The sequence below is a fragment of the Dictyostelium discoideum genome (genome assembly GCF_000004695.1).
Source record: "Dictyostelium discoideum AX4 chromosome 4 chromosome, whole genome shotgun sequence".
Lineage (NCBI taxonomy): Eukaryota > Evosea > Eumycetozoa > Dictyosteliales > Dictyosteliaceae > Dictyostelium > Dictyostelium discoideum.
The window spans coordinates 477,577-493,478 of NC_007090.3; the positions used below are offsets into that span (position 1 = coordinate 477,577).

General features: G+C 20.8%; 4 protein-coding genes and 1 pseudogene across 4 annotated transcripts in view; 2 read left to right on the forward strand and 3 right to left on the reverse strand.

Moving 5' to 3' along the window:
• Positions 1 to 170: 170 nt before the first annotated feature.
• DDB_G0283299 lies at positions 171 to 513 on the reverse strand (annotated as a pseudogene; the record flags this gene model as incomplete).
• A 1,952-nt stretch (positions 514 to 2,465) lies between these two features.
• DDB_G0283301 (hypothetical protein) lies at positions 2,466 to 4,847 on the forward strand (the record flags this gene model as incomplete). Its single annotated transcript, XM_634057.1, has 3 exons — positions 2,466 to 2,668; positions 2,971 to 4,108; positions 4,197 to 4,847. The coding sequence occupies 3 exons, from the start codon at positions 2,466 to 2,468 to the stop codon at positions 4,845 to 4,847; spliced, it is 1,992 nt and encodes a 663-aa protein (XP_639149.1).
• A 557-nt stretch (positions 4,848 to 5,404) lies between these two features.
• On the reverse strand, positions 5,405 to 8,837 carry tgrH1 (IPT/TIG domain-containing protein; the record flags this gene model as incomplete). The annotated part of the gene is made up of 2 exons (XM_634058.1): positions 5,405 to 8,715; positions 8,780 to 8,837. The coding sequence occupies 2 exons, from the start codon at positions 8,835 to 8,837 to the stop codon at positions 5,405 to 5,407; spliced, it is 3,369 nt and encodes a 1,122-aa protein (XP_639150.1).
• Positions 8,838 to 9,559: 722 nt separating this feature from the next.
• tgrI1 (IPT/TIG domain-containing protein) lies at positions 9,560 to 12,200 on the forward strand (the record flags this gene model as incomplete). Its single annotated transcript, XM_634059.1, has 2 exons — positions 9,560 to 9,635; positions 9,709 to 12,200. 2 exons carry the CDS (start codon positions 9,560 to 9,562, stop codon positions 12,198 to 12,200), a joined length of 2,568 nt encoding a protein of 855 aa, XP_639151.1.
• Positions 12,201 to 14,354: 2,154 nt separating this feature from the next.
• DDB_G0283337 (ankyrin repeat-containing protein) overlaps positions 14,355 to 15,902 on the reverse strand; it is a gene marked incomplete at both ends in the record, with an annotated part of 3,634 nt that continues 2,086 nt past the window's right edge. Inside the window, 2 exons of the mRNA XM_634060.1 lie at positions 14,355 to 15,008; positions 15,123 to 15,902. The exon at positions 15,123 to 15,902 is cut by the window's right edge and continues 352 nt beyond it. Of these exons, the coding sequence (XP_639152.1) occupies positions 14,355 to 15,008; positions 15,123 to 15,902 (1,434 nt within the window). The remainder of the gene's footprint in view (positions 15,009 to 15,122) is intronic.

A 15,902-nucleotide genomic window follows, 5' to 3' on the forward strand; every position in this document is an offset into this window, starting at 1 on the left:
ATTCGAGTATACTACTACTACTACTACTACTACTACTACTACTACTACTACTACTAATTTGCATGTTTGGTTATTAAATTCAATGTTTCAATAACCAATAGCAACACCAACAACAATAAATAAAAAAATTATTAAATTATATTTATTTGTTAATTTATTTATTTATTTATTTATTTGAAATGAATAATGTGAATTGTTGAAATTGATAATAATAGATTTTGAAATATATTTCTCGTGTCAGAGTATTGATGAGAATCATCAGATTGAGTTAAATATTGGAATACTTTTGATACCACTTTTACCATTGGTTGTAACATTGATAAATATCATTTCACCATTTTTAATATTATTAAATGTATTAATCATTGTATCATTAATATACTTTAAATATCACTACTATAATTATTACCACTACCACTACCAATACTACCAAGTATTATAACTTTATCAATTAGATAATAGAAATCATTACCAATATTGGTTAAAATACCTCCTTGTTTTAAATAAATTATACTAGTTTGATTAATTGGCAGTGATTTATAGATTATACAGAATGTTCAATGGAAAAAAAACATATGTTCTTTACTACAAAATTGATGGTTTTTTGTAACATCTGCTGGTCTGTTACAGAGTGATTCAATGATTTCTTTATACCATGTTGTTATTGAGGTTGAGTTAATTGGTAGAGATAGAGTGGTGAGGAAGGTGGTGTCATATTATCTAATTTGTGGTGTAGTTGTTGCAGTTGTTGTCGTTGTTATTGTTTATTGATTAATAGTTGCTATTGTTCATTATTATCGATATTATTATTATTGTTATTATTATTATCTTCTGACATTTTATAAACTGAATTATTTAATCTTATTGAATAAAATTTGTTATTGATTTTAAATTTTGTTTTATTACTGAGATTATTTACTATTACTATTTAAATTTTTATTATTATTGACTTTATTATTAATTATTGTTAGTATAATAAATGTTTTGAATATTGTAGATGATGTGAATTCCCCCTTTATTAATATTTTACAAAAAATAATAATGGTTATAATTAATAAAATTTATAATAGTATTATTTTTTATTATATTTTTTAAGATTTCTTTTATTTTAATAAAATAATAAAATATTTAAATTTTTTAATATATTTTATAATTTTTTTTTTTTTCTATTTTTTTAAAGATAATTAAAGTTACATTTTTATAATAAATCTTTTAAAAATTTAAACCAGATTAATGCAATTTATAACATTCTTATGTATTATCTTATTATAATAATTAAAAACGTATTTGGTTTTAAAAATTTCATCATTAAAGTGGCCAAAAACTTAATAAAATATTAAAATATAATAATTTATCTTTAATTTTAATAAAAGTTGTAAGAGTTTTTTTTTAAATTAACAAATATTATTTAAAAATAAGATAATAATTAAAAAAAAAATCTTTAAAAAATATAAAAAAAAAATAGTGTGCTTCTTCATTTATTCATTTTTTTATTTTTTTTATTTATTTTCACACGAAACCCCATTAGTATAAATTTTAAATTAAACAGTTTGGATGTTATTGATTAGCAATCATTAGGTTGGATTTTAGACAACAAATCCAAATGCCTTGAAATTGCGATATCATCTTGAAAGCCACCATAAAATTATTATTTTAATTAGAATGTGAAACACGGTTAATATTTTTTTTTTTTTTTTTTTATTTTTAAATTTAAAAAAAGAAATCCATATTTTTAATTTTTGAATAATTTATAATTTATTTTTATAATTTTTATTCATATTTTATTTTTTACATACTTTTTAACACAACCAATAATATATCCTTTTTAATGATGGTGGTGAAAATCACTATACCATACAAATATATAAAATTCTTTTGAATATAAAAGGGGTCTTTTTTTTTTTTATAATTTTTTAAATTATTTTTTTTAATTTTTATTTAAATAAATTATGTATTTTTTAACACAACCACTAATATATCCTTTTTAATTGATGGTGGTGAAAATCACTATATAAATTTATATATTTTTTTTTTTTGAATATAAAAGGGTTTTTTTTTTTTTTTTTTTTTTTTTTTTTTTTGTGGTGTTTGCATAGAGGAGATCTAAGATAGTAGGGGTAATTTTCAATAGTAATTGATAGTGCGCTCAAAATAATAATGACCTGTTTTCTCTTCTCCCTTTTTTTTTTTACTTGTACATTTTTTTTTTTTTATTTGTTTTTTTTTTAAATTTATTTTTAAATATATTTAATATTAATTTTCTTTTTTTAATTATAATTTTTTAATTATTTTTTTTTTTTAATTATATTTTTTAACTATTATTATTTTAATTATTTTTTTTTTTACATTTAATTTTTCTATTTTTAATTATATTTGTAATTATTATTTTTATTATTTTTCTTTTTTTCTATAAATAAAATATTAAAATTATTAAAATTTTTAAAACCTTTTTTTAAAACAAAGCCATGACATCTCAAAATTGGAAAAATTGTTTTAATAAAAAAGCAATTGAGGTTATTGAAATTCATAGATCTCAGGAAACAATCACTGTTGAAACAGTAAATAATGAAGATAAAATCAAGAATAATATTTCAAAACCCAAAATTAAAGTACATAAAAAACCAATAATTAAATCAATTTCAAAGTTAAAATTACAACCAAAATTTTCGTAAGTAAAAACATTTTAAATTCTTTTTTTTTTTTTTTTTTTTTCATGAAAAAAAACATTTTAAATTCTTTTTTTTTTTAATTTTTTTTTATTTATTTTTTTTTTATTATTATTACTATAATTATTATTATTATTATTATTATTATTATTATTTTTATTTTTATTATTATTATTATTATTATTATTATTATTATTTTATTATTATTTGTATTATTTTTTAATAAAAAAATAATTTAAAAAATTCTAATATTTTTTTTTTTTTTTCTTTTTTTTTTTTTTTTTTTTTTTTTTTTTTATAAAAGGAGATACAATGATATTATTGATTATTCAATTGATTTCAATTGTAATAAAAATTATTTCTTAAAACAAGATAAAGTTAGTGGTAATACTTTTATTCATGTTTTTTGTGAAAAAAGAGAATCAAAAATAAATTTAGAATCTGATATTGAAAATTTAAAATGTTTGGGAAAGGAAACGATTGAAGCAAGGAATAATAATAAGGAAATTGCACTATTTTCAACTTTAAAAAACCAATGCCTTGGTTTAAAAATAATGCATGAATTAATTTCAAGAAATGTTATGTTCATTGATGATAATGGTAAAGATGAGTTACTAGTAAAATGTTTAGAAGAGGGTAGAGTTGATATGGTGAAATATTTAATTACCGTTGATATTAATTTGATCTCAAAATTAAAGAGAATATGCCAAATTACCCAATTAAGCCTAGAAACACTTCAATTTGTCGAATTAATTAATTCAGAATATGAAAAAATCGTAGAAATTGGTTTAAAATCTGCAGGTAGAGAATACATTAAATTGTTTTTCATTCAATTTATTTTGGGTAATTTTTCAAAAGAATCAATCATCCAAACAATTGATGAATATAAATTACCACCAATTCCAAAAGAAATTGAAGATTTTTTCTTTGTTTATAATTATCAAATGTGTGACTTTGTTAAATTAACTGAAATCAAACCACGTTACCTCAATGAAATTTCTAAAATAAATATCTATCCAATTGGTCAAGTCTCCATTGAAAGAAGAAATGAACTCGGTCGTGGTGGTAATGGTACCGTTTATTCAGGTGTATTAAAAGAGATTGATAGTCAAGGTAATGAAATTTCAATACCAGTTGCAATCAAAATACCAACTCAATTCTATAAATCAAAATTGGTTGAAGTATATAAAGAGTTGGCTATTCATCAAAAGATTAATGGTATTTGTGGTCCAAAGTTATTTGGATGCGTAAAGTTAAATGTTGGATTTGGTATTATAATTGAAAGATTTGATTGTAGTTTACATGACTATATTCAAAATAATAATATCGATTTCGATTTATTTTTTGAATTGGCTCTTAAAATGGTTATAACAATTAGAAATCTACACAAATGTCATTTAAATGAAATATTCCATCGTGATATTAAACCACACAACTGGTTAGTATGTATATTATTTTAATACTTTTTCATTTTTCATTTTAATATTATAATTTAATTTAACTCTTTGTATTTTTATTTATTTATTTTAGGTTAAAAAAACTAAAGATGAATTGGTGGTCGTTTTATCTGATTTTGGTTTATCAAGAGAGAATAGTGAAACAAATGAAAATACTCTTCAGAAATATAGAGGAACATCAGTATTTATTCCACCAGAATTAAATGATAATATCTTATATAATGAAAAATCAGATATATACTCTTTGGGTGTATCATTTATGATGTTGCTTTATAAAGTTGTTTATGGCAAAATGGAAAACCCATTTTATGAATTCAAAATTTCAAAAATGGAATACTTCAAAACAGTTGTTGCTTTAGAGAACTTTTTAGTACCAATTGTACCAACATTTTTACCTGATTCTTTTAAAGAGTTCTTGTTCTCAACAATGAATAGAATCTATACATGTCGTCCAAATTCTGAAGAATGTGTAGAAAGACTCATAACACTAAAGACTGAATATGAAAATGATAAAACCAAATGGCAAGTAAATAGTGCTATTATACAAAAAGAAAAATCATTACTCACTGATTCAATAATTTCACAACAATTGAAATTAATGAACCAAGTTAAAAAATTTGTTCAAGAAAATGATAAATTCGTTTTTTTGAAGAAAACAAAATTATTTTTTTCAGAATCTGAAATTAAACAATATCTTTTGTCAATAATAAAATGTCAAGAATGAAAACTTTAAATAAAATTTTTTAAAAAATAAAGAAAAGAATTAATAATTAGATTATTATTGTTTTAATTTTTTTATTTTTTTTTTTTTTTTTATAATTAACTGTTATCAAATTCTGGTTTTTCAAAATAAAATAATTCTTTCTTTTTATACAATTGCTTTTAATTCATCTATAAATCTAATTTGTGATCTAGTTGATTCTAGTTTTAAATAGCTAAATTGGTAATCTAAGAAAGTTGATTCTTTATTTTTTTTTATTTTTTTATTGAACACCAAAGTTATATCTTTTTTTTATTTTTTGAGTTTTATCTTTTAACTTTTTTTATTTTTTGAATTTCTTTTTTTTGTAATATTTTATATTGGAATGCTAATAATTATGAATTACTTCTTTAAAATATTTTAAAGAAGAGCAATATTTTATTTTATTATTATTATTATATTAATTATTTTTTTTATTATTTGATGAGCAAGCCACATCATTGTTATTATTATTACTAATATTATTATTATTGGTTTTATTATTATTTGATGAGCAAGCTACATCATTGTTTTTATTATTACTAATTATTATTATTGATTTTATTATTATTATTTGATGAGCAAGCAACATCACCGATAGTATTATTGTTGTTATTATTACTACTATTAATATTATTGGTTTTATTATTATTAATTGATGAACGAGCTAAATCATTATTGGTTTTATTATTATTTGATGAGCAAGCTACATCATTTTTATTATTATTACTAATATTATTATTATTATTGATTTTATTATTATTTGATGAGCAAGCTACATCTTTGTTATTATTATTACTAATATTATTATTATTGATTTTATTATTATTTGACGAGCAAGCTACATCATTGTTTTTATTATTACTAATATTATTATTATTGATTTTATTATTATTTGATGAGCAAGCAACATCATTGTTATTATTATTACTAATATTATTATTATTGGTTTTATTATTAATTGATGAGCAAGCTACATTATTGTTATTATTATTACTAATATTATTATTATTATAATTGGTTTTATTATTATTTGATGAGCAAGCTACATCATTGTTATTATTATTACTAATATTATTATTATTGATTTTATTATTTGATGAAAAAGCAACATCGCCGATAGTATTATTGTTGTTATTATTACTATTAATGATAGTGTTACTGTTACTATCACTACTATTATTAATTGATGAACAAGCTAAATCATTGTTGTTATTATTTTTATTTTTGGAATTTCTATTTCTAAGGTTATTATTTTTTGGAATTCTTAATGGATCTTCAGCCATTATAATATTGTCATACATATCCAAAAAAATCATTCTTTGATTATTATAAACTTCCCTCGTTTGTAAATATTCATCTCCTTTTGTAGAATGATTGTTTTCTACATTTTCAATTATTCTTTCCCTTTTAATTGACATAAAGAAACGTTCTGGTATTTTAAAGAAAATAATTAAAAAAATAAATAATAGTGGTGCAAAAATTATTGTAACTAATGATATTACAATTTTTTTCCAATCTACTCGAGAACTTTCTTCTTGAGATTTGGTGTTATTGTTGATATATATATATTCTTTTTCTGAAATATTTTGGAATATTAAATTATACCTAGAGATATGAACTATTTGATTTGAAGTGACATTAATTTCAAATGTTGAGTTTATTCTAGGTAAAAAGAAATTTAGCAATATATCATTTGCAATTGCACAACCTATTTCTGTTGAAAAACTATATGATATTGTGCATCTTTTCTGGCCATCAATTATGAGACTTGTTTTTAGTGGATAAAAATTGAAACCGGATAGAGCTAATACCCAATGGTCCTTTTGATAATTGCTTATTGTGCCAACTTTATTTATTGTTGGTCCATTAAATGTTATATTAAAACTAATTGATTGATCCATTGAATTAATAATGCATTGTTCAACATGAGGACAAAAGTAATCTTCACTTTGACATGTGGAATCACATGAAAAAGAAGAATGATTTAAATATGTACAACCAAATTTATAATTACCACATTCAAGAGAAACATTTTGTTTTGAATGAAAATTTTCTCCATCTATAAACACTATACTACCATTATTATCAAATGGTTTTGAAATTGCACCCTTAATGGTAGGTTTAATGGTTAATTCATATGGATCAGAAATAATACCACAACAACAGATTGTAATTAGGTCACTTGTAAAATATGGTTCCTTTTTGGTTGTAATTTCATTGGAACTTATTTTTATTGGAGAAAGTGATTGGTTCGAGAATGTAATAAATGTATTATTATAAAAGCCATAATTGTTAAATTCACCAGTACAGATTATGAATTCATCCTTTGTGTAACATGATTCTATAATTGGTTTTTTATAATTAAATGTTGATTGGTATGATTTATTTTCAAAATTTATATTGTAACCTTTTTTACCACAACCTGGCACAATGAAAAACGAATAATCTAAATCATTTGAATTTTTACCAATGAGTGTTCCCGTTGATTTAAATTCATCACCAAAATCTGAATAGATTGATAGTATCGGATTTTCTTTATTTTCATCATAACTTGAATTAAAAAATTTAACAATGCAATTTGATCCATTTACCATTGGTTGAGTAACAAACTTAGTTATGAATGATAAGCCAATAAAATAACTGTTTGATTGTTTTTCATAAGATTTCACCGATATATTAATATAGGACATTGCTTCTGGAATGGTGAATGACATAACAGTCTCATTATCATTAATTTGAAGGTTTTGTAAACTAATTGGGATTTTATCATTAAATATAGTTACTGATCCTACTTCACCAAGACATTGGCCATATATTGTCAAGACACCATTGGAAATACTATAAGATGAAATAAGCGTTGAGTCATAGTTGAAATATATTTTGTTTTGGTTGGTAATACCATCTATGTTTACGGTAACTGGTAAGTTGTTATCTAAAATTCTATGAGCCATATAACAAGTAATATTATTTGGTGAAAGTGTAATAATTGAACATGGGTAATCTCCTATTTTAACCTCTGCTATAATAATTGAAGAATTCGATGTTAATCTTTCTCCATTGATATTAATTGTAGCATTTTTGTTTCTTGGAATACTATTAATTGAATTTAATACTGGAGGATATACTAAATCCATTTTATTTGAAGGTACTTTACTTGCAATTAATTGAATTGTAAATGAAGTACAAAAGAATTCTGAATATTCAAAAATAAATTCAATATATTCATGATCATTTTTAATAATTTGTTCATTTTTAATTTTTTGATTGTTGATTAAAATTTCTTTTGGATACATTTCAGTACAGAAATTAGAGCCAATTAGTGTCACAGTTTTTTTATTTATTTCTACTTTTTCTATATATGGATTTTGGTATGATGAATTATAAACAAACGAAAGACCAAAAATTTTAAAAAATCCACAACCACTTGGAAAAATCATTAAATATTCAGAACCGTTTTTTCCATTTGGAGATATCAAAAAATCGATTTTTTCATAATCATTTTGGAAAAGAGCGTTCTGATTTGTTGTTAATAAAAAATATGTAATATTGGATTGAAAACTACCTCCTTTAGTTTCTGGTTTTAATTCTGGTTCAAAAATTGGTAAGATATTTGAAAAAATCCCTGGAAACTGTATACCATCTGCTGTTTTTTTTTCAGTTTGTTCACTTCCGAAAGCATGAAATTTAAAATTGTTATCAGTAGTTAAATTACACATCCTTAAATCACCATCAATATTACAATTGTAGTTGTATTCAAAAATATCTACATTTTTTTCTTTGAATATATATTTGGAAATGTAAGATTCATTTACTTGATAAAAAAGTGTAATATATTCTTTATCTATTATATCTGTAAAAAAAATTTAAAATTAATATTTTACTTTTAATATTGATTAATCTAATTAATTACATACTCTCAAGAATTGAATATACTATTGTTATTAATAAAATTATTAACAAATAATATTTCATTCTTGAATGTTTATCAAATTGTTTAATTAAGTATTGGGTTAATTATTTGCTACTTTTTTATTATTTTTTTGATTTTATTTTATTATTATTTTTTTTTGTTTTTTAAAAATTAATACTTTTTTTATTTTATTTAATTTTTTTTTTTTTGTAAATTTAAAAATTAATGGTTTTATGATAATTTTAGATTAAAAAAATAATAATTATTATAATTTAATTCTTTTTCTTTGTGATTTAACCACAATTTTTTTTTAAAATCATCATTGGGTTGTTATTTTTTTTAATAATAATAATTATTTTTATTTTCAAACCCATTTTTATATTTCACTTTTTTTGAATTTTTTTATTTTTAGAAAGGGGTACCTATATTTGGACTCATTGAGGGGTTTGAAATTGATTTACCCCATCCCACACACACTTTTCTTTTTTTAATTTTGATTAAAAAAAATATAACTTTTTTAATTTTTAAAAAAAATTATATTATTATTATTTTTTTTTTTTTTTATTTTTTTTATTTTTTTTTTTTTTTATATTTATTCTTATAATTATTATTATTTATTATTATTATTATTATTATTATTATTATTATTATTATTATTATTATTATTATTATTATTATTATTATTATTATTATTATTATTATTATTATTATTATTAATATTATTATTACTATTATTTTTCTCAACAATTTTATAATTCTTTAAATTAGAAATCAATTATTTTAAATGAAAATAATTTTAATTTCTTTACTTTTTTATTTATTTTCATTTGCTATTTCTTATGATGATGTCATTCCTTTGGGTAAATTGTTTTTATCATTTTTTTCATATCTCTTTTTTTTAATTTATTAATTATTTATTAATTATTTTTTTAGGTTATGAAAGTCACAATGATTCTCTTGTGATTAGATATCGTGAAAGAGAAAATTATTATACAAATATTTCATTTTTATGGAATGGTAAAAGTCGTTATGATATGAGTTTTAATTGTGTTTTAAATAATACAATTAGAACTTGTACTTTACCAGTGAAAGAATCTGATCATGCCCAAATGTATTCAGAGAAAATATCTGCATGTACAGAAAATAATGGTACTTTTAAAAGGTGTGGTTATGATGTTGAGTTATTTTATTTTCCAAGTCCATTTTTAATTTCAGAGTTTAAACCAAAAACACGAGGTGGAAATACAACATTAAGTGGTTATTATTTAGAGTTAAAAGAAAGAATTTATGTTCCATTTGAAAGTCACTATAAAGATGATCAGTTTTATTATGCTGTAGAAGTATATACAATTCCAGGTAAGTTTCAATCAAAAACACCAGATAGAATAAATTTAGTTTTAAAAGTTTTTCCAGGTTGTGGATACAGAACAATTATTTGGGAGAATCGTGAAAGATTAAATTTTACATATCAAGAGCCAAACATTGAAAAAATTGATATTAATCAATCATTTCTTGATATAACTGGTACAAATTTCTACAATCAATCAATTTTGGTTTCTGTTAAAATTGATAATAATATTATTGATCCAAATGATATTATTTCAGTTGATTTTGAAATTATTAAATTAAAATTTAATTATTCAGATCCATTCTCATCAAAATTGAATGTTCAAGTCGGTTGTTGTGATTATTGGTCAAATCAATTTCAAATTACATATCCACCAATTCCAATAAGTTCAAATAGTATTCCAAAATTAAAAGGTGGTTTATTAATAATCAATGGTAATAGATTAACTTCATCACCATCATTATCTAATAATATTAATATTTCAGTAACAGTTGGTGATTCAATTTGTTCAATTGTTTCGTCATCTTCAAATGAAATTAAATGTAATTTACAACCAATATCAAATTCAACATTTAATAATTCATCACCAATTGCTGTATCAATAAATGGGGTTGTAAATACAAATACATTATTATTAAATTATGATATTCCATATATTACAACATTCTCTCAAGTAAATGATGAAATTCATATAATTGGTGGTTGTTTTGGTAATATTAATTCAACTCAAATTCATATCAATGATAAACAAGTTTCTGGCCAAATTAAATCAATTAATAATGATGAAACAATTTTAATATTAAAAATACAAAATCAAATTTATAATTTCAATCTTTCAATCGAATCAAATTCAATCAAATCAAATGGAATCAATGTAGATGTAAAATTGTATGCAAGTATAAATGAAATTCCATTGGTTGCTAATAAATTAATTAATTTTACATTATTTTATGTAAATTCAAGTAATATTAATTTAATACCAACAATTAAAATAATTAATGAAAAATCAAATCAAACAAGTAAATCAATTTCAACCAATGTAAATGAAAGTGTTGTATCATGTTCATTTTTAATTGAAAATAATTGTGGTATTATTAATTATGAAATTGAAATTGGTAATCAAATATATCAATCATCATTTTCATATGAATCACCATTGATTAATAAATGTAATTTAAATTCAAATGAAATTGTTACTTGTATTTGTAAAGGTTTTGTAAATAAATATAATGAAACAAGTATTTTTATTTCAAATCAATCAATAGCCCTTAGTAAAGAAATTAATAATAGTAGTTATGAATCAATATCATTTCAAATGAAAGATGAGTATAATATTCTTGGTGAATTGTATTTAAATGTATGTGGTTTATTATCAAATAAAGTAATTATTAATACATTTCCAATTTTTAAAAATGTATCGATTCCTAACTTGTTTGGTACAAATGGTGGTAATATCATTATTATTGGTAAATATTTAAATAATAATACAAATATTACAATTGAATGTAATGGTGAACAAATTATTATAGAAAAAGAATGTAAATTAAAAAATAGTAGTACATCATTAGAATGCAACATTAATTTAAATGGTCCAAATGATAAAACTTGTAAATTATTATTTAATAATGATAATAGTATAGTATCAACATTTAATTTAATATACAAATCACCATCAATTAATCAAACCAGTATAATTAATTTAAAACAAGGAGGTATTTTAACAATTATTGGTAATGATTTCTATTATCCAATTGATAAAGTTACAATAATTGGTAATGGTAATGGTAGTGGTAATAGTAGTAGTTTAAATTGTAATGAAGCAAAGTATATTAATGATACAATTATAACATGTTTTATTCAAGCAACTAATTATACATTTAATAATATTAAAAATGGTGAAATGATATTTATCAATGTTTCAACCAATGGTAAAAGTGGTATATCAAAAGTATTCAAATATTTAACTCAATCTGATGATATCCATCAATACTCTGATGCTAGAAATATCTTTCAAAATCTATTATTATCAATTTTAATCATATTAATCATTTCATTATTATTCATTTCAAATCTTTAAAAAAAAACCATAAATTAATAAATAAATACATTAATAGTTTAAAAATTTTTTTTTTTTTTATTTATAATTTTTTTTTTTTTTATTATTATTATTATTATTATTATTGTATTTGGAAATTCGATTAATCCACTTAATAGATTGTTCGTTATTTATTTTTATCATTCGTTGTATTTTCGGATAGTGACCAGGTGGATGAATGGCAAAAAAGCACGACAATAAACAGAAATTTATAACTCTTTAATGATCATTTTCAAAACTATCAGATGCCCAGACTACAGCTTTTATTCTCGTGATTAATCAACAAAGTTATCAATACATTCTTTAATTTCATCAATAAGTGATTTGGAAAACTTAATTTGTTTTCTTTTTTGGTTTACTCATATCTTTTTAATTTGATTATTTTGATTAATTTATGGTGAATTTGTCAATAATTTTGTTTATTATTGTTTCTGTTGCACCTAAGAACAAAAGTACAATTTATTGTGGGTAGTGATGATGATATTGTTGCAAATTAAATTTAGCATAAAAAATATTAAATAATTTTTTCTCTAATACTTTCTTTTAAATTATTATTATTATCATTATTTATTGTTGTGGGGAATTTTTACAGCAAAATACACTATGTATAGGTAGTGAAAAAATTCATTAAAAATTTTTTTTTTTTTAATATTAAAAACTATTAATTTAACCAAAACAATAAAAAACTATTTATAAACAGTTATCCAATTGTTTTAAGATTAAATAACAATTTACTTTCAAATTTGCGCCAAAATTTTTTTTAACACTTTAATGATGAAATTTTTACATCCAACCACCCTCAAAAAATATTGTATAATTATGATTTTTTTTTTTTAAATAGGAAAATTACCCATTCATTTTATTATGTGAGAAAAAGGGGTTTATTTTTTATTTTATTTAAAAGATTTAAATATATGATATATACACATCCAACAATCAACAACCAGCAATATATATATAAATGGCAGATATTATCGTGCCAGTTTTTTAATTGTTTTTATTTTGTTTTCATAATTGAAGCATTAAAAAAAAAAAAAAAAAAAAATATATTTACAAAAAGGGATTTTTTTTTTTTTTCAGAATTCATTAGGTTCCTCAAATAAATTAATTTCTAAAATGTTATTCAGTATGTATTATTAAAATAAATAAATAATAAATGAACTATATAAACTAATAAACAATTAAAAAAAAAAAAAAAAAAAAAAAAAAAAAAAAAACTATTTAGAATCATTACAATCAATCTCAAGGGTTAGCTCAGTCCAAAAGAATCACATTTTGAAATTTTAAAAAAAAAAATTAAAGAGTTTGAAATAAGTTTATTTTGAGAAAAATGTGGTGTTTTTTTTTTAAAAAAAATATATTATTATCTAATATTTTAAATTTTCAAGGAATTTTATTTAATTCTATTTTTAATTATTCATTATTATTTAAAATAATTTTTAAAACAAAAACAAATAGAATTATATTTAATTCTATTTTTAATTATTATTATTATTTTTTTATTTTTATTTTTTTATTTTTATTTTTTTTATTTTTATTTTTTTATTTTTTTTTGGTTATCATATTATTCAAACCACTAAAAGTTCTTTCAATATCAATAGTTGATTGTGACAATCAAACAGATCTTTTGAAGTTCACAATTCTTTAGGTAAAAAGCCTTTTTTTTTTTTTTTTTTTTCTTTCTTTGACCAATTCATTAATTACAATTTTATTATTTGATTTATTTAATTTTTAATACTTATATATTTGAAATTGGATATTAAAAAAAAAAAAAAAAAAAAAAAGTAAAATTTAAACGTTTGAACAGAAAATAAATTAAGATCAAAATTAATAAATTAAAGTAAAAGTTTTTTTTTTTTTTTTATGAATAATTATTTTTAATTATTGGTATGAAATTACAATAGCAATAATTAACTTAATTATTAATTGTTTAAAGATTTTATTTATTATTTAAAATAATTTATTAAAAGTTTTATTCTTTGTTTATCGATTAAAAGATATATTGTTGTTGCTTAATTAATTATTTGTGAAAATTTTAAGTTGATTGTGTGGTAGTATTGATAAATTGTATAATGAAATATTAATATTTTAATATTGGTGATTATTTATTGATCTGTAACAATAGGTGGAAATTCTTTATCTATCTTCATTAAAAGATTTGCATTTAATGAAATAACTTGAATAATCAAAACTTTCCAATTCTTGGACATAATTATCGTGAGGATTTTGATTTAAATCAAAGTCTCGAATGTAATCCAACACATCAGATTTTATATAGTGATATTGATTTATCATTTGTTCATTGAGTAACGAGTAATCTTCATGTACTGATATTTCAGTATCCCATTTGGTTCTATCTGATTCATATTCCTCTTTACATTTTTGGATTTCTTCAATGCACTCTTTAATTGATGGTCTTCTTTCAGGCATTTTGCTCATCATTAAAAATAGCAATCTTTTTAATCGTGATGGTAAGTTGGGAGGGATAGTTGGAATTAAACCAGTATTCTGAATAATGTTCAGGTTTTCGGGTTCATCTGCAATTTGGTATTCATGGTAAGGATGGACAAACTTGCCATATACGAGTTTGTAGGCCAATTGATACAAAGAAATACCAACAGAAAAGATATCAGATTGAGAAGAAAATAAAAATCCTTTATAGCACTCTGGTGCAATGTGTAGATTAGTTCCTCTTATTTGCTGTAATGTACAACCGTTAGATTCAGTGTTCGATCTTGATAATCCAAAATCAGAAATAAATACTGTATGGTTTCCATCTATTGTCTTTATCTATAAAATCATATTTTAAAAATTAACAAACAAATAAATAAATAAAAAAAGAATTAATATCACAAATAAATAATATTGAAAAAAAAAAAAAAAAAAAAAAAATTTTTAACATACCAACCAATTTTCTAATTTAATATCTCTATGATATACATTTATTTCTGCTTCTGGATAGTGGTTATGAACCTGAGAAACAGAATTTACCATCTGTGTCGATAAAATGAAGAAAAGATCTAAATTAATTTGGTTACAGGATATGAAGTTTTTTAAATCCATATCGCATTTTTCGATGATAATAGAGAGTCCAAATTTTAATTTTGAAACACCAATTAATTTCAAAATATTTTCACCTTGCAATGATTGATGAACTGATACTTCTTTATAAATACGTTCAAAACTATCGTCATCATAATTTTTGAATGATTTTATTGCGACTGGCGTTATAGTATTTTGAAGATTGATATATGTGGCTTTATGAACCGTACTGAAACCACCTTCACCAATAATTGAAAAATCTGATAGTTGACTTTTATCAATTATTCCAACCTTTTCAATGGATTCTATTTCATTTTTTTTTAAATTGTATTTTGTTTTATAATCATCCATTTTGAATATGAATTTGTTGACTGCTTTTTCAATTTCAGTAGGAACTGGTGCATTGGCAACTTTAAATAATAACTTTAATTTTTCTTGACTATAAATTAATTCTGTTAATAAAGCAATATTTGTTTTAATTAATTTACCATTAACACTATCTGGAATAGTACTAAAGTATGCCATCGAAAAATAAATATCATCAAAAATATCTTGAATATCTTGATCAGTATTTTTACAATTTTGGCATATTTCAAAATGATCAAATCCAAAAGAAATTAATAGTTTTAATATCGGTATGTT